A 27,547-nucleotide genomic window follows, 5' to 3' on the forward strand; every position below is an offset into this window, starting at 1 on the left:
ACGTCTTCGTCGGGCACGTTGTGCAGCAACCAGTGCAGCTTGACGCGGACGTCCTGGTTTGCCGGGTCGATGACTAGACAGCGGCGGCCCTTCGCTTTCACTTCACCGGCAGAAAGAATTTTCTTCACGGCATCAGCACTGGTGAAGGTAATAGCCCACACATGGCTCATGCGATAACCTCGGAGAGCAGCATCAGCTGGGCCAGCGCATCCCTGAAATCTTCGACCCGATAAGGGCGGGCCCGCACGTCAGCGTGCAAAAAAACTGTATTTAACACAACACATCCTGTAGGAAAGGTAGGCAGAATCACCTGCTATTCCTCTTCCGAAGCAAAATCCTGTTTCCGCGGCCAGCCATGGCCTCTGTAGCCGCTCCAACGGAGCCCGTCATCGCACGTCCGTCACGATCGGCGGCCGGAAGCCGAATCCGCGCCACGGAGGCTAAGCGTCTGCAGAGAACTCGGCTGGTGAAGTGGAGCAAGCGGGGCAAATTTGATACCGTGAATTTTTTAATCAAGGTAATGGGGACAAGGCAGCTCAGAAAAGAAAAGGGCGACGAAAGATGAGCACAGGACAACCTTTCGGTTAACAGCCGAACGCGCTAGCCGATTGCGCCACGGAACAGATGCGAACAGAGTCTGCAGTTGCGAACTCTTTTTTTTTCTTTATTGCCGACTTCGACATCCAAAACAGACACGATAAACGATAAAAAAAAACAAAAAAAACGTGCCAGCACTCCTTTGCCTGACACGGTATGCTGAAATTTCTTCAGTCTTACGAAACCGTCAAGCACATCAATACATTTTGGCTGTTCAGGAAGTGCCTTATACACTTCCCTGAACCGCACAACATGTTGAATGAAATGTTCTCATGTAGGTTTCACTTGTACATCTGCATTGTTAAACTCCATTATGGTTTTCCACAAGCTGTGAAGGCCCAGGAGAATTAGTGCATCAAATGAAGAATCGTCTGATTTGTGAAAGGGTAAGAATCTTGCGCCATATGTATCTAGTGGTAGTTCCTTTTTCAACGTTCTCTGAAGAACATCCCCCCCCCCCAAAAAAAAAAAAATTGGGGTCCCAAGAGTCCAAAAACGCATGTTCAGTGCTTTCAGGTTTGTGGCACAGGAAAGTTTGTTGACCAAGGGACGAAAAGACCTTTATCGTGCATGCATGTTTTCACTGATAAGGTATTACTGTGGAGTTTAAAGAAAAAGGATTTGATGGATGGTAATATTGGCCTCTTTTTAACTCTATTAAAGGGCCAATGATAACACTGAGAAAAAAAACTCGATCTTGCAACGAAATAGCAGCAGAATTGAGGTATAGAAGTGGTGTAATGGGCAGTGGCTTCTGAGGGGGATGGAAAATCTGAAAACAAGTCTTAGTGACGTTCATGGACAGGCGGTTAATGTGGCACCAGCGCTCGAGAGAAGCCCTGTTTTGACTTCTTCGTCAAGTTTCGGCATACGTGATAAGAATTCACTATGGAACCACTGTTAGGCTTTTCGCGAATGACCCAGCATATCTTTGAAGTGGTCACAGAATGCGCCCTTGATTACACTCGTGTCCGCCGAAACACCTTCCCCTGTGTTTATTTGTTGTATTTGCTTTCGGCACGAGTGTCATTTCTCATCGGCTACCGCGCGTTTTGTTGGTTTTTTCCGTGCCCACAGCTGCTCAGTTCGCGCCCGAATAACTGCCGCAGTATACTTATCGGCGTCCATTTTTTCCAGCTGGGCTTTGACATGCCTGATTTCATGAAAGCTTGTGCCTGGTTGGGCGCTTTCTATACACGTGAGGTATGCAAGCTGTTCACGAAGCTGTGCTTCCTTTTTTGTGTTGTGTTGTGTTGGGTTTAATGGCACATAGGCAACTGTGCTTCCTTTTGTTTCTCGGCGTATTTCAAATGCGTACTTTTTTCGATCGCTCTTATTTTTACCCTTTCCTTAACCTCCTCCCATTCCGCAGCGAAGCTCGATGGCTGCGCTGTAATTAGCTTCTCTAGTTCTTGCTCAACTTCCTTAACGAAGCATTCGTCCTCCAACAACTTAATATTTTATTTCCATAAATGCCAATTAAACCGCTTCTTGCTTTGTTGCCTACCAAAGGTTGTATCACCAGGGCGTGGTCACTGAAAGCCACAGGTCTAACTTCATACAAGGTGCATAGTGAAACAAGTTCTGCCGACACACACACTCTGTACAATCGAGCATGGCCATTGCCCTGAAAATGGGTATACTGTGTACAAGTGCTATTTCTAAAAACACTTCCAATATCTTCTAAATCGTGGCCATGGACCAATTCGTTCAAGACATCAGCACTCTTATCTCTCACAAATGACCTTTTTGCGCTATCGGCACAAATCGCCCAGTAGGATTATCACCTTGTCACAGTTTAGGTATGTCTCTAAGCGGTCAAAAACACTTTTCGCTTGGTCTCTGCATTTGGTGCATAGACACAAATAACTCGGAACTCAAGACCGCAGTGCAAAAAATTAAGCACCAGAAGGCGGCCGCTATGACACGAGAAAAGTGACTGCACCATAATACCGAGATTATTGCGAAGAAGTACGCAGTCACAAGAGGCACCTACAGAATGACACACACATACATCAAAGTGCGTACGGAAAACGGACACCATACGTTCTGTAGCTTCTTGGCTTTCAATTTTCGTTTCTTGTTTTGCAACTACGTGCAGATCGTTGTCTAGAAGAAGGCGACTGAGCTGGCATTGTCGCCTTCTCGCTCCAAGGCCTCGCACGCTTAAGGTGGCTACACGTAGTGCTTCACTTAGGATGGAAGCCATACCGAACGCCTTATTTTATGATGTCTGCCATCGCGCCAAACCTCAAAAATTCCCCAGACCCCAAAACGGGCTCAACGCCTGAAACTACGGAGGCGGTTTCCCCGCCTGCCGTGTTTCGGCCGAAGTGTTCGGCCGCGGCTTCAAGGTCAGTCGCCTCATACCTGCGGCTTTGGGAGGCTGCTCGTCTCCGCCATTGCCATCCTGTTGAAGCACCCTGTTGTCACCATCGTCGTGCGGGCGCTTTCCCGCCGCCAGGCTAGCCGCTCCGGAAGACACGTCCATGCTCTCCGGGTCAGGAGGAATGCAAGGAGCCCCAGTAGCGACTAGGGATTTCACCTCGTCCTCCGACCTTGACACGTTGTCCTGGCGAGGCGCTGGTTCACGTATTGTGACGCCCGCCTCAGCAACGGTTATCTCCTGTTGCGGTGTCTTCTTCGCCTTGCCCGCCGCTGTTTCAGCCTGAGCGGCAGATGTCTCTTCCATATCCGCCTCGTCCATGAGCAAGGCTGAGGCTTCCGGGCAGTTCGCGGACCCGATGACTTTTGCATAGGTCCGCTCGCACAGGCTGTCCTCGTGGCCAAACCGTCGACACGCACCGCACCGCGGTATGCGGCAGTCCCGGCGAATGTGGCCCGTGCCGCGGCAGCGAAGGCAGAGCGGAGGCCTCCCTGGCACGACCACGAGAGCCAGCTCACCGGCGACGCCACTCGGAAGCCTCGCCAACAGCTTTAACCCTATCAACAAACCGGTGCACAGTTTCACGAAAATAAATTCGTGCTGGCCTCTCGTCGGAATCACAGTAATACCCTGCCATTCGCGAGCGCCAAATACTGTGGAGGCCCATTAACATTATTAAATCAAATGGTACTCCATCCTCGTTTTCAATGGACAGATACCGTATTCTATGGGGGTGAAGTGGAAATTGTTTCTTTATCGTCCTTTGAAGCACGTCCCAAAATAAACCCCTTCCCAACAATGCAGAAAAACGTGATCTATCGTTTCTGGTTGCTTGCAGATAAGGCAGTGATGACCCCACGGAAGAAATAAGCCCTTATCCTGTAAAAACATTTTGACTGATAACGTTCCAGTGTGCAACTTGAAAAAAAAAAGTTTTAACCCCTGGCTCAACGTGCATTCTCTTTACCCTCTTTAACACATTCCTTCCAGGGCCTCCACTGTACAAGGCCCTATACATGGGTTCCGGCAAGACAACTTCACATAAATCCTTATACAATTTTTTCCTGTTCACTGTAGATAAATATTCGTTGGAAAACTTTGCGCCACGGAGGCTGAGCGTCTGCAGAGGAGAACTCGGCCGATGAAATGGAGGAAGCTGGGCAAATCTGATACCGTGAATTTTTTAATCAAGCTAATTGGGACTAAAAAAACGGCGGAAGGAGCAGAGGACGAGAGCTTCCTCTTTTCTGAGGAGAGGGATAAGGCAGCACAGAAAAGACAAGGGCGCTGGAAGATGAGCACAGGACAAGCAATGAACCGTCAAAACGGAAAAAGGAAGGTGGGGTATAAAATATGTACAAAAGTAACGCGCTCGCCCCCGGGAGGGCTCGAACCTCCAACCTTTCGGTTAACAGCCGAACGCGCTAGCCGATTGCGCCACGGAGGCTTCTTCTTTATTGCCTACTAGACCGGAAAATCAAATACAATACATTAAAAGGTGATATCTGAACAACGACAGCACTCAGGTTAAAACCATTTCAGGGCAACAATTTCATTCAGAATAGTATACCATTCGGGTTTGTCGGCTTGTTCCTTATACATATCTCTCAGGTAAGCAATACTCTCAACAAAATGCTCCCTAGCAGGTCGCACATTTTCATCTGCGTGATGGACACCCATCCGTGTCTTCCATACACCATACAGTACTAACAGCATGAACAGATCATACAGTACACCATCTTCGTTGTCAACTGGCAAAAAACGGATGCCACACGGCGTTACTGGAAGGTCTTTCTTTAACGTCATTTGCAGGATGTCCCACAAAAAGATCGCATCCCAACAGTCCAAGAACATATGGTCTACAGTTTCAGGCTTGCGGCATATTATACAGTTCGTGGACCATGGGACATATATCCTCTTCTCTTCCAACCATGGTTTCACGGGCAGTGTGCCCCTATGTAAGTGGAAAAAGAAAGTTTTCACCGATGGTCGCACGGCCATCTTAACCCTTTTAAGAACGTCCCCACCCTGACCGTCACCATTCAGTATGCGATAAATTGGCACTAGTAACATGATATCTGAGAGGTCGATATACAGCCGCCTACGTTTTACGCCACTAAGGTACTGCATCGAGAAACGTGCTTTCAGTATTTGAAAAGCTCCAACGACTTCACGCAAATACCCATGCACACCTCCAGGATGAAACCCGCGCGCACACACCAGAAATTCGGGTAAAAAGTTTTGCAGCTGCACTGCCATCACTGTCCTCAAAAAGGGATCATTTTGGTCACGCAGGAACATCAATCTCGAGACAACTCGCCTTAAGAACAAATGCACAAGACCCAACCCACCGTTCTGCACTAAGCGAAACAAGTTTGTGCGGCTCGTACGCTCCCAGGTTGATCCCCACACAAACACAGCTAACACTCTGTGCAGCTTCTGAACACACATTCTTGTCATAAACATCGCCTGCAGCACGTACCATACTTTCGCGACAATGAAAAGGTTACACACTGTTGCGCGAGCAAAAATGGAAAAATCCCTGCCACCCCATTTTGTTGTTTTCAAACGGACATGCTCGGTTTCTTCTTGCCAATACTGTGTCGTGTCCTTGCAGTGCTGAAGTGGAACGCCTAGGTGTTTTGTAGGCGTGTCTCACCACTGAACATTTTCAAATAAGGAAGGAGTGTCTTCCCACGCCCCCTGCCATAAACCCAGGCATTTGTTCCAGTTTATAACACTGCCGGTACATCGGTAGTATGATGTGATATCGTTAAGGGCCTCCTTGACACTTTCTTTGTCATCGCAAATAATAGCAATATTATCAGCGTATGACAGCACCTTCACTTGACGTTAGCTGGAAGCCTCTAACCATTTCATTGTACAGCACTTTCAAGCAAAACGGCTCCAGATAGATGGCAAATAGCAAGGAGGATAAGGGGCACCCTTGCCTGACAGAGGAATGGATTTCGATACAGCCAGTGAGTTCGTTGTTGATTACAATATTCGTGAAACACCCCTCATATGCCATTATGACACCATCTGAAATCCCAGAGCCCAAGTTTACATAATCTAATATGCTGAAAAGTGTGTCGTGACGGACGCGATCGAAACCTTTTTCCAGATCAACCTGTAACACTGCTGCCCGTCTTGAGAAAACGTCGCAACACTCTAAAATGCTCCTCATAATATGAATGTTAGTGGTTATTGACCTTCCTTTGATGCCACAAGCCTGATGGGGTCCCACTATATTTTTGATGACAGTTTGCAATATCCTGGCTAGCACCTTCATATAGATTTTATAATCCACATTCGTTAACGTTATAGGTCTGAAAGACGAAACCGACAGCTGCTTCTCGCGATCGTTACTCTTTGGAATTAGGACTATGTGCGCTCTTCGGAAAGACGGTGGCAGCTCTTTCTTTTCTTACGCCTCCATTAAAACGGCGTGTAGTGCCTCGGCCACTTCTTCCCGGAAACGCTTATAGAAAGCCGCACTCAAACCGTCCGGACCAGGCGTCTTGCCCGGACTAAGATCATCTATGGCTTTTTCAATTTCTTGGACCCTAATTGACACCTCTAGAATTGATTTTCTTTCATCATCGAGTTGTATCAGTCGCGCATGCGCTCTTTGTATGGGCCCGGTCCGTGATATCTGATATCTGTAACACGTGGCCGTTATCATGCAGCCGCCTGTAGGCTATATATACCAGCAAGCAATCCCGAATAAACGTTCTTCTTCTTGTTGCTTCCACGCTGCGTGTTCGTTGTTGGACGCCGGAACATGGTGTCAGAAGTGGGATCGTGTTCACGTATGCAGTAACGCGCTGATCGAAGCGGTGTCCCTGTGCTCTGCACGATGGATTTAGTGAAGCCTCCGCAGCCGCTGGTGCTGTCCGGTAGCATCGCGAAGAACTGGAGCCTCTTCAAGCAGCGGTTCGAGCTGTTCCTGCAGGCCACGGAGCCGACGAAAGAACCATGGACGGAAGGAGCTAAAACCGCACTGCTGCTCACCGTGGCCAGGGAAGACGCCCTAGAGGTATTCAACAACTTTTTGTTTTCGGAGAACGAAAGCAAGGAAGATTATCAAACAGTTACGAAGAGGTTCGAAGAATACTGCAAACAGCAGCAAAACGAAGTGTACGAGCGTTATGTCTTTCGCTCAAGAACGCAAGCTGAGGGCGAACCCTTCGAACACTTTTCACGGGACTTGAAGAGACTTGCACGCAGCTGCAATTTTGGTACCTTGAATGACTCCATGGTCAGGGACCAGGTTTTCTTTGGCACAAATAATCCCAAATTGCGCGGAAAGATGCTGAAAGTTAAGGACCTTACTCTACTGAGGGCGGAGGAAATTTGCAAGGCTGAAGAGGTATGCGCCGAACAAAACAATACATGGGCTCAAGCGGAGAAGCAAGTAGCACGAATTGAAACGCGCCAACACGGCAAATTTTCAGCCTGTGAACAGTGTTTAGAGTGTCCGGAGCAAGACGAGGCCCAACGAGAACAGGAAGTTGCCCGGATAAAAACACGCAGGCAGTTCAAATGTTCTAAGTGCAACCGCTTCCACGAACGTGGCAGATGCCCAGCATTCGGGAAAACATGCTTCCGGTGCCGTGGCGCTAACCATTTTTCGGCCTGTTGCAAAAAAGTGTCTCAAGTCAGTGAAGTACGCGGCGAGCAGGAAGGTTTTGAAATACTCGACGTCAGCCTAGGCAACAGAGCTGATTGGGTCATTAACGCGAGGGTGGCTTCCCAAGTAGTGTCCCTGAAAGTAGACACGGGCTCGCAAGCGAATTTATTGCCTTACTCCGTTTTTCAAAGGCTCAAAGCGAAGTCTGGTTTAAAAGCAAGCCCCCTCCGTCCTCCGCTCATACACCGGTGACGTTATAAAGCATATCGGCGTGGCTACGCTGCAAGTGGTTGTGAACGACAAAAGGGGGTACTTCGACTTCTTCATTGTACAGAAGAGCAATCGGGCCATATTGGGACTGTCTGCAAGTGAAGCGCTAGGTCTGTTGTCACGTTCTGTGAACGCTGTGCACACGAACAGCACTGACCAAGTGGTTAAGGAATTTCCCGAGTTGTTTCAGGGCATCGGCTGCCTAGCACGCCATTACCACATGGTTCTGCGCGAGGATGCAACACCGGTAGTTCAGCCGCGGTGCGACGGGTGCCCTTGGCGTTGCTCGAGCCTCTGCGAGAAGAGCTGGATCGGATGGAGCGTGCTGGCATCGTGGTCAAAGTCAGTGAACAGACTGATTGGGTGAGCCCGTTTGTTGCAGCAAGAAAAAAGGATGTGAAACTGCGCATATGTATTGACCCCAGGCGAATTAACGAGTGCCTGAAGCGAGAACATTATGAAATGCCTAAACGTGATGACATTGAGACTGAGCTTGCCGGAGCCGCCTTTTTCTCTCGCATAGACCCATATTCGGGGTTCCATCAAATCCCCTTAGATGAAGCTACATCGAAGGTATGCACAATTGGAACACCCTTTGGGCGCTACCGTTTCTTGCGACTTCCCTTCGGCATTGCTTCGGCGCCTGATGTTTTCCAGAGAACTATGAATGAAATATTCGACCAGGCTCCAGGGGTCCGAATCTATGTCGATGACATTTTGATATGGGGGAGCACAAGGGAAGAGCGCGATACTCGCCTCCGCACAGCCTTGCAACTAGCCAAAAAGGCAGGCCTGACGCTCAATGCAGCGAAATGCAAATTCGGTGTCACAGAAATTGATTTTTTGGGTGACGACATCAACAAAGACGGAATGAGACCTAACCCCGCACTGATCGCACCATTAGGTGAAATGCCTCAGCCAAAGGACAAAGCCGGCGTTCACAGAATGCTCGGGGTAGTGAACTACTTCGGGAAATATATACCGCATCTGACGGAAAGGACGACGCTTCTACGAAGCATCATTAAGAAAGACACCCTTTTTGAATGGTCTGAAAACCACTAAGGAATGGCAAGCTGTCTGTGATACACCAAACGGTCCACCTTTGCTAGCCATTTTCGATCCTGCTAGAGAGACCAAGATCGTCGCTGATGCTTCGAAAAATGGGATTGGTTCTGCCCTTCTTCAGAACTACGGTGATAGTTGGCGGCCGGTCGCCTATGCATCACGCACAATGACAGAGGCAGAACAAAGATACGCGCAAATCGAGAAAGAAACAATGGCCATTACTTTCGGTTGTGAAAACTTTTTTCATTTCGTTTACGGCCGCAAGTTCGTCATCGAAACAGACCACAGACCATTGATAGCAATTGCTTCGAAAGCCATTGGTGACATGCCACCAAGACTCCAACGCTTTTTCCTGCGCTTGCTAAGGTACGATTACGTTCTTCACTTTGTCCCAGGCAAACAGCTATTCTTGGCCGATATGCTTTCAAGGTCGTCGCCAGCCGTTCCAAGCGAACGTGATGACTTCACTGACGTCGACGTTCATGCAGTGAGCGTGACTTCGGAGCTGGTAAGCAAGAAAATGTTTGATCGACTGGCAGAAGCGACAGCCTCTGACCCAGAGTTGCAGACAGTGTTGCGGCAACTAAGGAATGGAGAAGAAATCGAAGGCTGGATGAAACCTTTTGGTCCTGGGTTATCCGAGGTTAAGGGCATTATTATGAAGGGGACAAAGGTCGTCATTCCGAAAATTATGAGAGCTGAAATACTGGGTCGCATTCATGAAGGTCACTTAGGCATAAATAAGTGCGAAGCGAGAGCCCGTCGCTTGGTATTCTGGCCGAGACTGAACACCGACATTGAAAACATGGTACAGTCCTGTTCTGTTTGTCAAAAGTATGCGTACAAACACGAAACCGAACCATTGGTGCTTAGGCCGATCCCAGACCATGCCTGGTACATGGTGGGTGTTGACATCTTTATGTACGGCGGGAACTCCTACCTGTGCGTGTTCGATGCGTTTTCAAACTTCCCTGAAGTCGAAAAGCTTACTGACACAACGTCATGCACTGTCATTGCTAAGCTTAGCTCAATTTTTGCACGGTATGGAATTCCGTTGGAAGTCTGCACAGACAACGGTCCTCAGTTTTCATCACATGAATTTGCTTTGTTCGCCTCTAGATACGACTTCAAGCATGTGACGTCGAGTCCGCGATTCCCACGGTCCAATGGCCTCGCCGAGAAGGGAGTCCAAATTGTCAAAAGAATAATGAAGAAGACTGGCGAACTCAACGAGGACTTCTGGTTGGGCCTTCTCGGTTATCGCTCGACTCCACTAGCCGAAGGCCGGTCCCCTGGAGAGCTTCTTCAAGGCAGAAAGTTACGCACTCGGCTACCAGACTTCGTGTCATGCTCCAGTCAACAGACGTCCCGGCGCCAACCACGCCAGCAAATGCCCTCCAAAGGGAAAAATCTGCCCGAACTCAAGAAAGATGCAGTTGTAAGAGTACGAGGGGATGCATGGGACTGCAAGGCTCGAGTCATGGGCCTGGTGGCTCCAAGGTCCTATCGTGTGCTTACAGAGGACAACAAAATGCTTCGACGCAACCGACAACATCTTCTGGCCACACGTGAGCCGATCCAAAGCGAGTTAACGGAAGATGACTCTGATAGCGAAGACCTTTCCCCGGAAAACGCGGAAGCGTCACAGTCTCCAACACTGCCACGCAAGCCCAGGAAAATTCGGGAGCATCGCAGTCTACAACACAGCCCACGCAATTTGTGCCAAGGCGATCCACCCGACAAAAGAGACGGCCCAATCGTCTTCACTACGGCCAGAATTTCCAGTAAGTGTCGCGTATTGTGCTCCCAGACTTTTAAAGACTACACCGAGGAAGATGTATTGTATCAGTCGCGCATGCGCTCTTTGTATGGGCCCGGTCCGTGATATCTGATATCTGTAACACGTGGCCGTTATCATGCAGCCGCCTGTAGGCTATATATACCAGCAAGCAATCCCGAATAAACTTTCTTCTTTTTGTTGCTTCCACGCTGCGTGTTCGTTGTTGGACGCCGGAACAGTCCGGACCAGGCGTCTTGCCCGGACTAAGATCATCTATGGCTTTTTCAATTTCTTGGACCCTAATTGACACCTCTAGAATTGATTTTCTTTCATCATCGAGTTTTGGCATGAGCGACAAAAACGAGCTTTCAAAACCCTCTGCCAGTATTTTGCTGCACCCAAATAATTCGCCGTAGTGTTCAACGACCGCCCGTTTAATCATTTCCTTGTCTCGCGTGAGGGCATTTTGGAATCTTATCTCTTGGATATCATTTTTCGCTGCGTAGCTCTTTTCGTCCGCTAGTGCCCGCTTCGTTGGTATTTCACTAACCCAAATCTTTTCTGCCCGTGCCCGTATAACTGCTCCCTTGTATTTGTCATTGTCTAGCACTTCCAGCTGCCTCCGTACTTCTGATTTCTTTACTGCGCAGTACCGGCTGCGCACATTCTTGACTGAGTAACAAATCCAGCTGGCATTGTAAATGCTTCTCTGCCTGTTTTATTTTGTGTTGTTTCTCAGTACTGTGTTCGACTGCGCTTATCTTAAAGCTTTCTTTGAAACACTCCCACGCGTAAACGAAACTATTAGCCCCACTTGTCAGTACTTCTCTTATGCTATCTTGTCTTACTAACGAAGGTCTCGTCTTCGAGAAGTTTGTTATTCATCTTCCAAAGATGCCAGTTAAAGAGCGAATTCCTTTGTTTTGCACCTAGTGTAAACATAACCAGACTATGGTCACTGAATGATACATGTTTCACCATGTAATGGGTACTCATTGGCACAAGGGCGACAGATATGTAAGCCCTATCAAGTCTAAAGTGGGCTTGCGCCACGGATGCTGAGCGTCTGCAGAGGAGAAGTCGGCTGGTGAAATGGAGCAAGCTGGGCAAATCTGATACCGTGTATTTTTTAATCAAGATAATTGGGACAAAAAAATCTGTCTCTCCCGTAACCGAGAGTAGAGTAAGCATGAAATGTTTACGGGCCTAATGTCATTTCGGTGGACACCCGAACCGCACCGTACAGGAAGGGAGGAACGCCACCACCTGTTCAGCGCGATGCCTTGCCATTTGAACGCAAGGTTTCTTGAGGAAAGGAAATGGCGCAGTAATTCTCTGCCATCTCGGTGGACACCCGAACCGCACCGCGTAATGGAAGGGAGGAACGCCACCACCCTTTGAACGCAGCGCTTCTCCCCCGGGCCCCTGTGCGCCTGCGCGGCTTTGCTTCGATGCGCGAAGCCCCTAAGAGATCACTTATGACAACGAAGTGTATCGTGGCATTTATGTGCTTTTTGCACGCGTTATTAGAAATCGGAAATTATAATTCCGTGCATTATCAAACGCACAGCGACTGATATCTTGATAAACATTGAGAAGGCACTGGCAGCAGTTATTTTTTGTGACTCCTTTGGAGACCAACCGGCGCTTGCATGCCGGTCGCGTAGGAGGGCTTAGAGAGTCTCGTTAAATCTCGTTAAGTCTCGTACGGTGCCCGGATGCCGTTACGCTGCCCGTCGAGCCAGCGGATCATCGAGCTTTTCCTGTCCAGGCGGGTCCCCGGATCCAGCGTCCCGGAGGTCCTGCCTGCCGTCCTGCTGCCCGGCGCCGCGCTCCTGCCGTGGTGACCCGGGCCCCGTCGCGATGGAGAGACCCTGCCCTGCAGTGCGCCCCACAAAGGCGCAATGCTTTTTGTTTACTGTGCCGGAACCTGTTCCGGCTGATCGCCTCATCGACCTGCTCGAGGAGGTGCTCGGAGTCGGGGGGCTGACATATTTGCAGCACCTTGGTGGTTTACGTTTCCTGGCGGCCGTGGCTTCCATGGCGCAGGCAGCGAAAATGGTGGCGTTGGGCTCGCTGCTCATTGCCGGAAAGGAGGTGCCACTGGAGCAGATGGGGGTTCCAGTGGTGCACGTGACAGTTTTCCGTCTCCCCCCGTGCGTCAGCGACGAGGACCTCGCCGCGGCGTTCCAACCGTACGGGAAGGTGCGCGCCATCACCGAGGTCGCCTTCCAGTCCAGGAACCGCATCGGGAACGGGACGCGCCTGGTGAAGCTCGAGATGACCCGGGCTCCGCCGAACTTCCTGACAGTGGCCGGTGTTCGAGCCATGATTGAATACTGAGGCATGAAACGCGTCTGTTCCCGGTGCGGCGCCCAGGGCCACTTCGGCGCTACGTGTAAGGCGGTGCGCTGCGGCCGGTGCGGCGCGTACGGACACATCGGCGCCAACTGCAAGCCGGTATGCAAGAGGTGCGGAGGCGACCACCCGTCCTCCGACTGCGTCGTGCCGCGGTCCTACGCGGCGGCCGCGGCTGCTGCAGCAGCCAGACCTTCCCAGGAGCCTGGTGTGCAACCCGGGCCGAAGGCGGCACCTGAGGGGGCTGGCGCCGGTTCGAGCGGCGCGGCACAGGAGGCGGCGGCGAGCCCTCTCGAGGGGGCTGACGTGCGGGACGACGCCTCGACCAAGCCCGATGACGACCAGGCGGGCACGGAGACGGCGGGCACCTCGTCCGGCCAATCCGCGACGGAGCTGTCCACGGGCAACTCTGACGTCGCGGAATAGACCTCGTCCCAGTCTGACGACTCGCAGAGCGAGTCCTCTTTTGTGGAACCTCCGAGTTTGGAGGTTTCGCTGCTTTACGCGCCCACGGCGGCGCAGCACGAGGGCACGGGCACGGACACCACGTCGCCTGGCTCGCCCTCCCCCAGTGACGCCCTGCACACACCCGTGAAGGACGCCCCGAGCAGCGACGGCTCAAGCGAGTCGCGACCGAAGCCGCCGCACATCCCGGTCGCCCTGCCGCCGCAGGGCCCGTGCGCAGCTAAGTTGGTGCGGGGGGCGCGCAAGGCTCTCGAGCTCGACGACCCCAAGCGCCAGCTCTCCTCGTCGTCGGACGGCGGCGCGACCTGCTCTTCGGCCACCCAGGCGCCGAAGAAGAAACCGAGGACGGCAGACGACGACGGCGACGGCGTCCACATGGACGTCGAGGGAAACGAATAGCTTCCGCCATGGCGCCGCCTCGCCGGACTTCAGGCCAGGGTTGCCAGATTGGGCTATTAATAGCCAAATTGGGCTACTTGTTGTCCGAGTTGGCGTCAGAAATTTCGTTTTGGCTATGTGGCTACTTTTGGGCTACATCTTTTTCATGCGTGAAAAAAAAATGTTAAAGTAGTTAAAATGTGCTCTGTTACAATTATACAGTGACAGAAATAAAAGGCATGCTGGAATCAAAATGCACGCTATAGAAGGTTAAAGAAATTGAGCGCGTCTGCTACAAAATGACAATTTGTAAACGCTGTGTTCGAGAAAACTTGTATTTCAGGCGGTCAAGGATCATGGCCTTTCGATTATCTTTTATAAAGAGTTGACACTACGTGAAAGTTGCCCCCGCGGAAACACTTCACGGCCTATAGATTCCACTTAATCCGCGAACTAACGCCACCCGCGCGCGCGCGCCATTGAATATAGACTGTTGCCGTCTGCACATGTGAGCGTTCTCCCATTGACGGTGCACCTCGGGTGACCATGACAACCATGGTACCAGAATAGAGAGAAAACATTAAGAGAACTTAAGTCTCCCTACGTGGTGCGAATGCGTAAGCATTAAATGCTACTATTTCGCTTCTGTTGCCTGGTTTCGTGATCCTCACGTGTTAACCGTTAACCATAGACGTGGCTTAGTGGTTTGGGCGTCCGCTTCGGCTGCGGTAGGTGGCTGTTTAGAAACCCACCGCCAGGCATGTTTTTTTCTTGTATTGTTCATTCTGGTTCTGCGGACACATTCTGCTCAAGATTCGCATGAGGCAAGTAATGCTTACGCATTCGTAAGGTCTTTTTCTGTTTCTTCCTATTCCCGTGGTGGACACAGCAAGCGCGCCACTCGCAAGAGCCTACGCTTTTTCTGCAGCCTCAAGCGGCACACGTGCAGCCCTCGAGATTCATTGCAAGCGACGCGAAAGCGCCGTGTCCGTTGCGTAATCTGCGTGCATTCATGCGGAGCCGTGGTGCCATCCTTCGGCGCGGCGCGGTACGCACTGTAACTAACGAAGGCGGCGGAAGTTAGTGGCATGACAGGGCATTAGATCCGTCGCTACGAGAACTTTCAGAATGGGCAAGTGGGCGATGTACATCCGGAACTACAAAAAGAAATGGAAAAAGGAGCCGGAATTCAAGGGTAATTGTTTTTCTCATTATTTTTGGTTTATTCTGAGCTCATGCATATCGTAGAATGTAGCTTCAAGAAGGCGCATGCTCGATGCATGCTTTGAGGTGACGCTCTCAGTGAGAACCTTCCTCTTAAAGCATACAATTGAAAGTGAGGCTGCGTAAGTATACAGTAAGGTATTTTCACTGTCGACGTGTCTAATCTGCGCGCGAACATTTAAAAGGTGAAATATTCCTAAACTAGAGCTGCGATTGCGTTTTTTAGCGCCGCCGTTCTTTTGCGCGTGCAGACTGGCTGGCGTCACCCGCCTCAGGTGATATGGCCTACTGCCGCGCCTGCAAAGTGGAACTGCGGCCCCATCTTTAGGACCTGGTTAGCGCCCCTGTTAGCCGCACTGGTTAGCGCGCATGACGGATGCGAAACGTAACAACGGAAAGAACACGCCGTGCGCACCCCCTCAGACATCATCTGCGGGAAAGAAATCTAATATGTAAATATTCTTGCCGAAAATTAATTCAATATGCTTAAGAAATGTCGTCAAAAAAAAAACAAAATTTTTTGGCTACTTTTGGGCTACGCAAAAATTTCGCTGTTGGCTACGTTTGGGCTACTACGGAGGCCAATTTGGCTACCTGAGGTCGGAGCCATCTGGCAACCCTGCTTCAGGCCCTATCGGGCCTTTTCCTCCTCCCCTCCCTGCTCGGCGGCCGCCCGAGCGCCGTTCTTTCGACGCTCTACGGCGCCGTTATCTTTTCGGCGCGCTGGCTCCGTCGGCGCGTTTGGCGAACGGTGGACGGTGTTTGTGCGGTGGAGTGTGTTGGTGCGTGTGTGACTGTGTGTTGCTGCCGCAGCCGCGCGCATCGGCCGGACCTTTCCACCGCGCAACCATTAGCACCGCTTGGCATCGTCGTCTCGCCACCGCGGGGCCGCCAGCCAGGACGCCAGCAGGGACCCGGGACGCCTCCCAAGCGCCTCGACGCCCCCCCAGCGCCGGTGTATCAACGCACTCGCAGACTCTATCCGCAGAACTGTACTGTGAGTCCGTCAGCGTTTTGTTATGTTTACTTGTTTCGTTGTTTATTTTTGTTACATTGCTTCCTTTATTTTCATGATGGCTGTTTTTCGTTTCGCCTCCTTTAACGCGCAGGGTTTTCGCTCTCCCGATAAGCAACGGGAGGTGCTTCACCTTGCGCGTTCGTACCAAATTGATGTTTTGTTTTTGCAGGAGTGTAATTTTCGCACCCCTGCAGACGTTATTTCTTTCCGTTCACGCTTTCATGTCGATGCTTTCTTTTCCTTGACGGACTCACGGTCTTGCGGTGTGGGAGTTGTTTTCCTCACGCCGGCTTTCCGCGCAGGTGCGCATTGTACCTTTGGTTACGATGGTCGAGTACTGGTGGTGGACATTTTCCTCGACGGGCGGAGGACTCGCTTTGTAAACCTATACGCGCCCGTCACGCGATCTCTGACAGGCGAGTTTTTCCGCTCTCTTACATCCCACCTGCTTGAATCCGTGTCATATGTCCTGCTGGGGGATTTTAATTGCGTCCTAGACTCGTGGCGTGACATTCAGGGCCCCGGTCAAGGTGCATCCAATTGTTACGCCAAAGAGCTAGGCAAACTGGTTCGCCAGCCGCACCTTACGGACGCGTGGGTCGAACTGCACGGGAACCTTTTCGTGGCCACACGTGCTAGGGGCCGTAGCGCCAGTCGAATCGACCGGGTGTACCTACCTCCAGCCCTCGTGCCGCAACTAATATCCTGCGAGGTAGTGCCATTTCCACCAGGCGCCCGAGCACTCAGCGACCACTTACCTGTCGCGGTATCCTTGAGGTGCGCTTCGGGCCGAATTGCGACCTTCTCTACTTGGAGAATGGACGTCTCACTCTTGGTGGACGACCAGAGCATTCGCGACATCCGTGCAGATTTGGTGGACTCTGTTGCCCTCTTTGAGTTCAGTCCCTTGATTTGGGACGCCCTGAAAACACGATGGCGAGAAGTTCTCATTCGGGCTGGCAGAGCGAAGCACGCGCGGAAGACTGCGGCGCTCAACGACGTGCTACGCCGCATGCGTATCGTGAAGCAAGGGGGTGAGCTCACCTTTGCGATGCGAGAGTACCTGGACACTCTTCGCGTCCGGTACCACCGCATCCTGGAAGAGGGGTCCCAGGCCTCCTGTACCGCAGCGAATCTCCGCATGCCGTCGCAGGAACGCGCTGACCTCTTTCACGCGAACAGCTGCCGCCACAAGAGCGACCGACCGGCCCGTATTGGAAGCGTAACTATGCCAGATGGCACGATTTCCGAGCAGGTCCAAGACATCGAGCACGTCTTCCGTGATCACTTTGCCCATCTCTTTGCGTCGCAAGGCCTGTGCGAGTGGGATGGGTTTGACGCTGCTGTAGACGCCTTTTGCGCCGCCCTTCCCCACGCGCCCGACGACGCGGAATCGGCTCTTTGCGCTCGCGCTACGCGGGAGGAGGTCTACGCAGTCTTAAGCGGCATGAATCGCGCCTCCGCACCCGGACCAGATGGTCTAGTCTCCGGGTTTTACTACACCTTCTTTGATGTGCTCGGGGACTTCCTCACGCATTTGGTGAACGCTTTTCTCGAGGAAGGAGCTAAGCCACCGTCTTTCGGTGCGGGCCGAATCGTGTTGATACCAAAGCAGGGAACGACGTCGTCATGCCCGGCGGCGTGGCGGCCGATAACCCTGCTCAATACTGACTACAAACTGGTCGCCTCGATTCTCGTCGCTCGCTTGCGTCTTCTTTTGCCAAACCTCGTTAGCCCCTTCCAGGCTTGCGCTGTTCCTGGCCGTTCGGTCTTTGCGTCGCTCACGCTCACGCGCGATGTGTTCGCATACGCACACGCGAAAGGGACTAGCGGGGTTTTTGTTTCCTTAGACCAAGCTAAGGCCTTTGATAGAGTAGAGCATCGCTACTTATACTCCGTTTTGCGGTGCTTTGGGCTGCCTGCCAGCTTCATTGAGCGCATCAAATCGTTGTACTCGGGCCTCACGGCCGAACTCTTGGTGAACGGGTCAGTCACCGCTCCTTTCCCCGTAACACGTGGCGTGCGCCAGGGATGCCCTCTTTCTCCAGCTCTGTTCGTCCTGTCTTTGGACCCCCTGCTGCGCAGCGTCGCCTCCAACGAACGCATCCGCGGCTTTCCATTGACAGGACAGGAAACAATCGTCGTCTCGGCCTATGCCGACGATATTTCAATCTTCGTCCGAGACGCCCGGTGTTTTGAGGCCTTCCTGGCCGTATTTACTACTTACGCGGCGCTGTCTGGTGCCGAGCTCAACGCCAGCAAGAGCAGGGCGCTTCGCTTTGGGACCTTCAGCGATCCCCTCCCGGTGCCCATTCCTTTCGTGGACGGGGTCCGAGTACTAGGAGTCCTTTTTGAGCACAGCGGTGTGTCGTCCCGGACATGGGATGAAGTTGTTGCGCGCACGCCGAGCGCGCTGAGGATGGCAGCGCAGTTCGGCCTCTCCATGGAGGCTAGGGTGAGCGTCATCAAGGGCCGCGCGTGCGCCTTTGCCCAATATGTGGCCCGCGTAGCAGTGATGCCGCGTCGTACGGCGGGTCGGCTCGCGTCCCTTGTGGGCGCCTTTGTCTGGGACGGTGGCACGGCGCCGGTCGCTCGACGCCTTTGCCAGCTGCCGCCTTCTAGAGGAGGACTCGGGCTGCCCTGTGAAGCCACCATGGCGCGTGCGCTCAGCGCCAAGCTCGTAACCACGCTGGTGGAGAGCGACGCATACCTTGGGCGTTCGCTCATGTTTTATTGGATGAGCACAGTGCGGCGCTTCTTCACCACTGAGCGCCATATAGGTCCACAGGCCGAGAGGCCTCTGCGCTTCTATAGAACGGCTGCTGGTTTTAAGCAGTCTGTTTGTACTGACTTGCCAGGAGTCGACCTGACTGAGACGCCCGCGTCTCGGCTGAGCGAGATGATCGCGTGCGTGCGCCTTGGCGCCGACGACCAGCGGCGCACCGCGGTACGCAAGTGGCGCAAGTGGTGCACAAGTCGTCTCCCTCCGCAGGTTCGCGACTTTGAGTGGAGGAGGAGATGGAGAGTCCTCCCCACGCGCGAACGCCTCTTATCATGGGGCCTTGTGCCCAACGCCCAGTGCGCGCAATGTGGAGCGCGAGAGACAGCGCGACACACTTTCTTTGAGTGCCGTGTTGCCCGGATAATGTGGTGGCAGGTGTACATGTATCGGATGTTTTCAGTTCGTGCCGGGCCAGGTATCCGGCAACCACGGGATTATTTTGGCAAACTAGTGTTTATATCCGCTATGTTTGTTTTGTGGCGTCGCCGCTGTCTGGCCGAAGCCCGGCGTCAACCGGCGACGGCTATGTACCCCGCGTTGCAGAGCCTGCGTCTCCTCATCTGGCAATACCTGTCTGAAAGGCTTGCAGCGGATGGGGAGGCGCGGTTTCTGCGACGGCGGCACACACGCTTCTTTGTCGTGCACGAAGGTCGGCTGGTTATGCCGGCGCTGCGGTATTAGCCGGGCCGACCCCCCCCCCCCCCCCCTCTCTTTACCGACTATGCTGGTTTTTTCGAGGATGGTGGTGTATAATTTTGAAAGGGCCAATCACCCTGAGAAAGATCCTTGCCCCCCCCCCCCCCCCCCGTGCGTCGTTGCTACGGGAGGCTGATTCTTCTTTGTCCAGTGTACGTTCTATGCACTATAGGCTGTAATTTGTGATATGTACGGTGTGTTAAAATAAGGTCATGGTGTTTCTGGGTGGCCACCCACTTTGTATACATTTGTTTTGCCCTCAGTCATGAGTGTGTTTCCAATGTTTTGTTTGTTTGCACTGTTGAATAAACTTCCCTTTTATTCAGAACCCGGATGACAGGATTTCAGTGCCCGGATGACTGGATTTCAGTGCCCGGATGACTGGATTTCAGTGCCCGGATGACTGGATTTCAGTGCCCGGATGAGTGGATTTCAGTGCCCGGATGAGTGGATTTCAGTACCCGGATGATGGCTCTCGGTCTCGGCGTGACGTCACCACACTGCCGACAACGGGGGCTAAAAGCATTTCATGCTTAAAAAACGACGAAAGAAGCAGAGGACGAGAGCTTCCTCTTTTCTTAGGAGAGAGATAAGGCAGCGCAGAGAAGACAAGGGCGCCGGAAGATGAGCACAGGACAAACACTGAACCATCAAAACGGAAAAAGGAAGGTGGGGTATAAAAGATGTACAAAAGTGATGCGCTCGCCCCCGGGAGGGCTCGAACCTCCAACCTTTCGGTTAACAGCCGAACGCGCTAGCCGATTGTGCCACGGAGGCTGAGCGTCTGCAGATGAGACCTCGGCTGATGAAATGGAGCAAGCTGGGCAAATCTGATACCGTACATTTTTTAATCAAGGCAATGGGGACAAAAAAACGGCGAAAGAAGCAGGGGACGAGTGTTTCCTCTTGTCTGAGGTGAGGGATAAGGCAGTGCAGAGAAGACAAGGGCGCCGGAAGATGAGCACACCGTTCACACCGATGGCCGGATAGAATGTGCCGGAAAGGCTGAGCGTCTGCAGAGGGAAACTCGGCTGGTGAAATGGAGCAAGCGGGGCAAATTCAATACCGTGCATTTTTTAATCAAGGTAATGGTTACAAAAAAAAAACGGTGAAAGAAGCAGAGGACGAGAGCTTCCTCTTTTCTGATAAGGCAGTGCAGAAAAGACAAGGGCGGCGAAAGATGTGCACAGGACAAGCACTGAACCGTCAGAACGGAAATAGTAAGGTGGGGTATAAAAGATGTACAAAAGTGATGCGCTCGCCCCCGGGAGGGCTCGAACCTCCAACCTTTCGGTTAACAGCCGAACGCGCTAGCCGATTGCGCCACGGAAGCTTTTTCTTTTTATTGCCTCCGAGAGAACAACGCAAAAAAAAACTACAGAAACAAATCCTTGAAACCAGCAACCTGCTAGGTCTTCCTGGCAGGCCTTGTCAAGTTTAAAATTTTCTCAACAGACTCAAATTTTTCATCCTGGGTAGCCAATCTGGTTCACATGCTTGTAGTTTCACCAGTTCCAAAAATCTATGTATGTATACATTCTCCTGATAATACAAGCGGGCTGGTCGCGCGTCAGAATCGCAGTAGTACCCCGCCATTCTGGAGCGCCATATAGTATGGAGGCCCCAGAGCAGTACTTGGTCAAACAGGAAACCATCCTCATTTTCAATGACCGAAATCTGATACCGTACGGATGAAGCGGAAGCTCTTTTTAATGGTCGATTGTTTCGGGACAGTTGCAGATTAGGCAATGCAAACCCCACGGTAAAAATAAACCCCTTCCCTCTAAAAACCTCCTAACTGACAGTGTATCTGTATGTAACTTGAAGAAGAAAGTTTCGGTTCCTGGCTGTACTTGCATTCTTTTTACTCTTCAAAACGTCCGCACCGTGGCCTCCATCGTACAGAGCTCTGTACACTGGCACTGGAAAAACGACCTCACACAGATCTCCGTATAGCTTTTTCCGCTTCACGTCACTTAAATATTCTTTCGAAAAACGCCCTACAATAAATTTAACGCTATCAACAACTTCTCTGAAGTAACCGAAAGCTCTTCCGGACAAATGCTTTGTTCCCACAACAAAATTAGGCAATACTCGGCTCAACCTTAGTTGACACATAGTTCTCAAAAAAGGGTCACGAACATCTCGACAAAAGAAAAACCTGCTGACAAGCTGGCGCAGAAACAGATGTCCTAGCCCAAGGCCACCATCTTTCACACGTCTAAACAAATTCGTCCGTCGGCACCGTTCCCATGTCGGCGAAAGAAGGTGACGACGAGAGCTTCCTCTTTTCTGAAGAGGGGGATAAAGCAGCGCAGAAAAGATAAGGGCGGCGAAAGATGAGCACAGGACAAGCACTGAACCGTCAAAACGGAAAAAGTAAGGTGGAGTATAAAAGATGTACAAAAGTGATGCGCTCGCCCCCGGGAGGGCTCGAACCTCCAACCTTTCGGTTAACAGCCGAACGCGCTAGCCGATTGCGCCACGGAGGCTGTTTTTTTTTTTATTGCATGGAAGAAAGCATCTTCAGCGGAGAACTCGGCTGGTTTTTTTTTTCTTTATTGTCGTCTGTGATATCAAAACAAAAAAGGTACAAATGATAAAACCATCAGCCTAATTCGGCTGACGTATCAGGGCTTAAAATCTTCTCAATGCGACCAGTTCATCAAATACAGTAATCCATTTAGGTGGCTCAACTTGTTCTCGGTACATTTCTCTCAAGCTCGCAACACTTTCAATAAAGTTTTCGCGCACCGAGCGAACGTTAACATCCGCGTGTCGCACTTGCATCCGTGTCCTCCAAATGCTGTGGAGGCCCAGAAGCATGACTAAATCATATGGTACTCCTGCTTCATTCTGAATGGGCAAGAATCTGATGCCGTAGGGGTCCAGGGGAAAACCTTTTTTGACTGTTCGTTGGAGCACATCCCAATAGAAAATGGGGTCCCAACAGTCCAGAAATACATGTTCTACTGTCTCAGGTTTTTTGCATAAGAGACAGTTTGTGGTCCATGGGACAAAAATCCTCTTTTCGTGCAGCCACTTTTTAACAGGAAGTGTATTCGAGTGCAATTTAAAGAAAAAAGATTTCGTAGATGGGTTCACAGGCAGATTTTAACTCTCTTTAATACATCGTGCCCTGGGCCTCCACGATAAGGTAACCGGTAGATTGGGGTCGGTAACATGGTGTCCACCAGATCCTTATACAGCTTTTGCTTTGACACTTTAGATAAGTACTCAAGGGAAAATCGCACATGGAGCAGCCTAAAAGATTGTACAACCTCTCGCATGTATCCATTGACAGTGCCACACATATTCGCACAACATGAGACGACAAATTCAGGAAGAAGTCTCTGCAACCGCACTTGGATAACAGTCATAAGAAAATTATCCCTTTGATTTCGAAGAAAGAAAAAACGCGAAAGAACTTGACGCAGAAATAAATGCACAAGGCCGAGGCCTCCTTTTTTCACTGAAAGAAACAAATTGGTACGACTGGTTCTCTCCCAGTTTGACGACCAAATGAAAACAGCAAACACTCGATGAATCTTTTGAATACTGGCCCGAGATGCGCACAGCACATTCATCAAATACCTTATTTTGGATACAAGGAAAATATTGCAGACGGAGGCTCGCGCAAACATTGATAACTGCCTCCCTTTCCAGGCATCTGCTTTCTCCCTCGCCCTTGACATATCCTCATTCCAGTGTTCACTTGCATCGCGATAACACACTAGGGGGACGCCGAGATATTGCGTCGGCAAAGACGACCATCGCATCCTGGAAAAGTGTTCAGGCATCGCTTCCCAGTCGCCATGCCAAAAGCCAGAGCTTTTGTCCCAGTTTATGAGACACCCCGTTTGTTTGCAAAATTTATCCACCGTGCTGATCACCTCGGTAATGCTGCCTCTGTCTGAACAGAATACCGCAATATCGTCCGCATAAGCAAGGATTTTGACGTGAGTCGACTGTAATCGAAAGCCCGTGATGCTCTCACTTTTGATGATAGCTAAGCACAGTGGCTCCAAGTAGGCCGCAAACAGCAGAGGCGATAGCGGGCATCCCTGCCTTACCGACGAATGAACTGCTATCCTGTCTGTGAGGTCACCATTAAATATAATGCGCGTGGTGCAGTTTGCATATGCCATCTTGCACCTTCTGCAATAATACGTCCTACATTAGCGTGCTCCAAAATGCTGAAATTGACATCATCGGAAACGCGATCGAAGGCTTTTGCCAGATCTAGTTGCATCATAGCGATGCGCTCCCCGAGCACATCGCAACATTCCAGCACGGTCCGTGCGACGTGCACATTTGTAGCGATACTCTCCTACCTTTGATTCCGCAAGTCTGGTGCGGCACAACCAATTTCGTAATTATGCTCTGCAATCTCTTTGCTGAAACCTTCATGCACAATTTATAGTCCGCGTTGGTGAGGCTTATCGGGCGATAGTTCCCCACCAACAGCCTCTTTTCTGCGTCATCTGATTTCGGAATCAACACTATGTACGACGTGGTGAATGAGAGTGGCACTTGTTTTCTTTCGTAAGCTTCATCTAGAACTCTTAGCAGTAACTGAGCGATTGTGGGCTTAAATGCTTTGTAAAATTCGGCCCCTATTCCATCAGGTCCTGGAGCTTTTCCCACTTGCAGGTCTTCGATTGCAGTCTCTATTTCTTTTGCAGTTATGGGCTCTGCTCAAGACGCTCCTTTACTTCGTCCTGAAGTTTCGGCAGGAGAGGCAAAAAGTCAACCAGGAAGGCCTCATTCATGTCACGCGTATGTCCAAGAAGCTCAATGTACTGCTCTTCAAATAGCTGCTTGATTGTATAAGCGTCACTCGTGACTTCGTCTCCGTTCCTTATCTGCCCGATTTCGTTTTGGCAAGCATAACGCTTTTCGTCACACAAAGCTCGCTTCGTCGGCGTTTCACCAGCCTGCAGTTTCTGTGTCCTTGCGCGTATAACAGCAGCTTTATACCTTTCAGTGTCTAAGCGTTCGAGCAGACTTTTCACCTCCCTTAGGTCCTTGGAATACTTCCCAGGCTCGGAGCTTTCTATGCCTATTAAAAATTGCAGTTGTTCGCGAGCTGCTTTTTCTTCCTGTTTTTCTTCGTATCGCTTCAAGCAACTTTTTTCAATGGCCCTTCTTTTTATCCACTCCTTGAAATCTTCCCATTGAACCGCAACAACGCTGGGTCGCTCCTCAAGCAGCTTTTGCATTCCATCCGCAATATCAGTTACGAATTCCTCGTCCTCTAAAAGCTTTACATTAAATTTCCAGAGATTCCAGTTAAATTTTGTCTTTCTTTGCTTTATGCCGAAACTTGCGATCACTAGGCAATGATCACTAAAAGCTACAGGTGTAACTTTGCAACTCGTGCAAAGAGACACGAGATCTATGGATGCATAAATTCTGTCCAACCTGGCATGACTATTACGTTGAAAATGAGTGAACTGAGGTCGATTTCCTTCGGTAAATATACTGCCAATATCCTCTAAACTATCATCATAAGCCAGAGATTGATGCAATTGAGCACTCTTATCATGCACAGGCGTACCCTTCACTCGATCATTAGCGGCACACACACAATTAAAATCTCCCAACAGCAACAACACTCGGTCGCAAACAGGGTAGGGCTCCAAACGGGTAAAGAGATCAAAACGCTCAGATTCAACATTTGGAGCATACACACATATAATGCGCCAACATAAATTGGAAAAACAAAAATCTACAACAATAAGCCGCCCACTAGGGCAAGCAGAGAACTCGGCTGGTGAAATGGAGCAAGCTGGGCAAAGTTGACTTTTTAATCAAGGTAATGGTTACAAAAAAAAAACGGCGAAAGAAGGTGACGACGAGAGCTTCCTCTTTTCTGAAGAGGGGGATAAGGCAGCGAAGAAAAGATAAGGGCGGCGAAAGATGAGCACAGGACAAGCACTGAACCGTCAAAACGGAAAAAGTAAGGTGGGGTATAAAAGATGTACAAAAGTGATGCGCTCGCCCCCGGGAGGGCTCGAACCTCCAACCTTTCGGTTAACAGCCGATTGCGCCACGGAGGCTGAGCATCTTCAGCGGAGAACTCGGCTGGTGAAATGGAGCAAGCTGGGCAAAGTTGACATTTTAATCAAGGTAATGGTTGCAAAAAAAAAAAAAACGGCGAAAGAAGGTGCCGACGAGAGCTTCCTCTTTTCTGAAGAGGGGGATAAGGCAGCGCAGAAAAGACAAGGGCGGCAAAAGATGAGCACAGGACAAGCACTGAACCGTCAAAACGGAAAAGTAAGGTGCGGTATAAAAGATGTACAAAAGTGATGCGCTCGCCCCCGGGAGGGTTCGAACCTCCAACCTTTCGGTTAACAGCCGAACACGCTATCCGATTGCGCCACGGAGGCTTTTTTGTGTTTTCTATATTGCCTGTTTTGACAACGTTAACAAACAAACACACAAACAAACCGCTAAATCACGTGAACCGGCCTACGGTCAACGTGGTTGTTCAAAACTTCTTGAGGGCTGCAAGTTCATCCAGCACGCCAAGCCATTCGGGTAGCTCCGATTGGGCTCGGTAACATTCCCGCACACGCACAACACATTCAATGAAATTTTCTCTTACAGGTCGAATGTTTACACCGGCATTTCTCACTGACATCCTGGTTTTCCATATGCTGTGGAGGCCCAGTAGCATGATGAGATCATAAGGAACATCTCGGTCATCTTCTACCGCTAAGAACCGGATTCCATACGGCGTGATTGGCAGGTCTTTCTTTATTGTTCTTTGTAGAATGTCCCAGTGGAATACCGGATCCCAACATTCTATAAACACATGCTCGATTTTCTCAGGCTTTTTGCAGAGCATACAGTTAACCATCCATGGCACAAAAATGCCCTTTTGTTCTAGCCAGGTTTTAACTGGCAGAGTGTTAGTATGGAGTTTGAAGAAAAAACTTCACGTTAGGATTTACTGGCATACGTTTCATCCTCTTCAGAACATCTTGCCCTGGGCTTCCGCAACCAAGCTGTCGATGCACTGGTGCAGGCAGCATGACATCCAACAAATCTTTACACAGTTTCTTTCTCGACACATAACCTAAATAATCTAAAGAAAAGCGCACTTTCAGCATGTTAAAAGCCGTGACAACTTCGCGCCAAAATACTCTTACGGCTGTCGTTCTTTTATCAGAACAGGACACCAAAAACTCAGGCAAAGCATTGCGCAGGCGCACTTACACAAAGGTACACAAAAAAGGATCATTCTGGTCTCGCAGAAAAATAAAACGCGACACATTCTGTCTGATAAACAAATGCACAAGCCCCACTCCCCCTTTTCGAACCGAAAGAAACAGATTTGTCCGACTCGTACGTTCCCATGTGCTTCCCCACGCGAAAACAGCAAAGATTCGATGTATTTTTTGTATGGTTACGCGCGACATGAACAATACCAGCAAGACATACCACACTTTTGCAACCAAGAAAAGGTTGCAAACAGTTGCTCGTGTGAACATAGATAGGTTCCGGCTGTTCCATGCTTGCGTGTTCCTTCTGAGATTCTGTATTTCCCTATTCCAGTATTCCTCAGTGTCATTGTATGGATCAAGTGGTACAGCCAAGTACTTTGAGGGCAGCGCTGTCCATCGCACATTGGCAAACACTTCAGGCCTTTGATCCCACTCCCCGTGCCAGAATCCAGATGATTTCTCCCAGTTGACACGGCAGCCCGTTTTAGCGCAAAAATCAGCCGCCACTCTAACAGTTTCTTGAACGCTTTCTTTGCCTCTACAAAAAATAGCGACATCATCTGCGTACGCAAGCATTTTTACCTCCGTTGCTTCCAGCACGAAACCGCGTATCCTTTCGTTCTGTATCATACTCAAGCATAACGACTCTAGGTATAAAGCAAA

General features: G+C 50.5%; 1 protein-coding gene, 5 non-coding genes and 1 pseudogene across 6 annotated transcripts; 1 reads left to right on the forward strand and 6 right to left on the reverse strand.

Annotated features, from left to right (window-relative positions):
- Nucleotides 1-4,356: 4,356 nt before the first annotated feature.
- On the reverse strand, nucleotides 4,357-4,430 carry TRNAN-GUU (transfer RNA asparagine (anticodon GUU)). Its single transcript has one exon. It is a non-coding gene; the product is annotated as a tRNA-Asn (tRNA).
- Nucleotides 4,431-4,510: 80 nt separating this feature from the next.
- Nucleotides 4,511-5,827, reverse strand: LOC149349846 (uncharacterized). The gene has a single exon (XM_089576830.1). It carries the CDS (start codon nucleotides 5,447-5,449, stop codon nucleotides 4,511-4,513), a length of 939 nt encoding a protein of 312 aa, XP_089432956.1. The 5' UTR covers nucleotides 5,450-5,827.
- A 6,410-nt stretch (nucleotides 5,828-12,237) lies between these two features.
- On the forward strand, nucleotides 12,238-13,907 carry LOC149349847 (uncharacterized; annotated as a pseudogene).
- Nucleotides 13,908-20,355: 6,448 nt separating this feature from the next.
- On the reverse strand, nucleotides 20,356-20,429 carry TRNAN-GUU (transfer RNA asparagine (anticodon GUU)). The gene has a single exon. It is a non-coding gene; the product is annotated as a tRNA-Asn (tRNA).
- Nucleotides 20,430-20,911: 482 nt separating this feature from the next.
- Nucleotides 20,912-20,985, reverse strand: TRNAN-GUU (transfer RNA asparagine (anticodon GUU)). The gene has a single exon. It is a non-coding gene; the product is annotated as a tRNA-Asn (tRNA).
- Nucleotides 20,986-22,070: 1,085 nt separating this feature from the next.
- On the reverse strand, nucleotides 22,071-22,144 carry TRNAN-GUU (transfer RNA asparagine (anticodon GUU)). The gene has a single exon. It is a non-coding gene; the product is annotated as a tRNA-Asn (tRNA).
- Nucleotides 22,145-25,970: 3,826 nt separating this feature from the next.
- On the reverse strand, nucleotides 25,971-26,044 carry TRNAN-GUU (transfer RNA asparagine (anticodon GUU)). The gene has a single exon. It is a non-coding gene; the product is annotated as a tRNA-Asn (tRNA).
- Between the last annotated feature and the right edge of the window lie 1,503 nt (nucleotides 26,045-27,547).

Source organism: Amblyomma mixtum, chromosome 3 (assembly GCF_055824585.1).
Source record: "Amblyomma mixtum isolate Tamu chromosome 3, ASM5582458v1, whole genome shotgun sequence".
Classification (NCBI taxonomy): domain Eukaryota; kingdom Metazoa; phylum Arthropoda; class Arachnida; order Ixodida; family Ixodidae; genus Amblyomma; species Amblyomma mixtum.

What these genes read in the sequence shown, in the direction of transcription:
- LOC149349846 (XM_089576830.1), bottom strand. Translation starts at nt 5,449, where the DNA reads ATGTTTATGACAAGAATGTGTGTTCAGAAGCTGCACAGAGTGTTAGCT.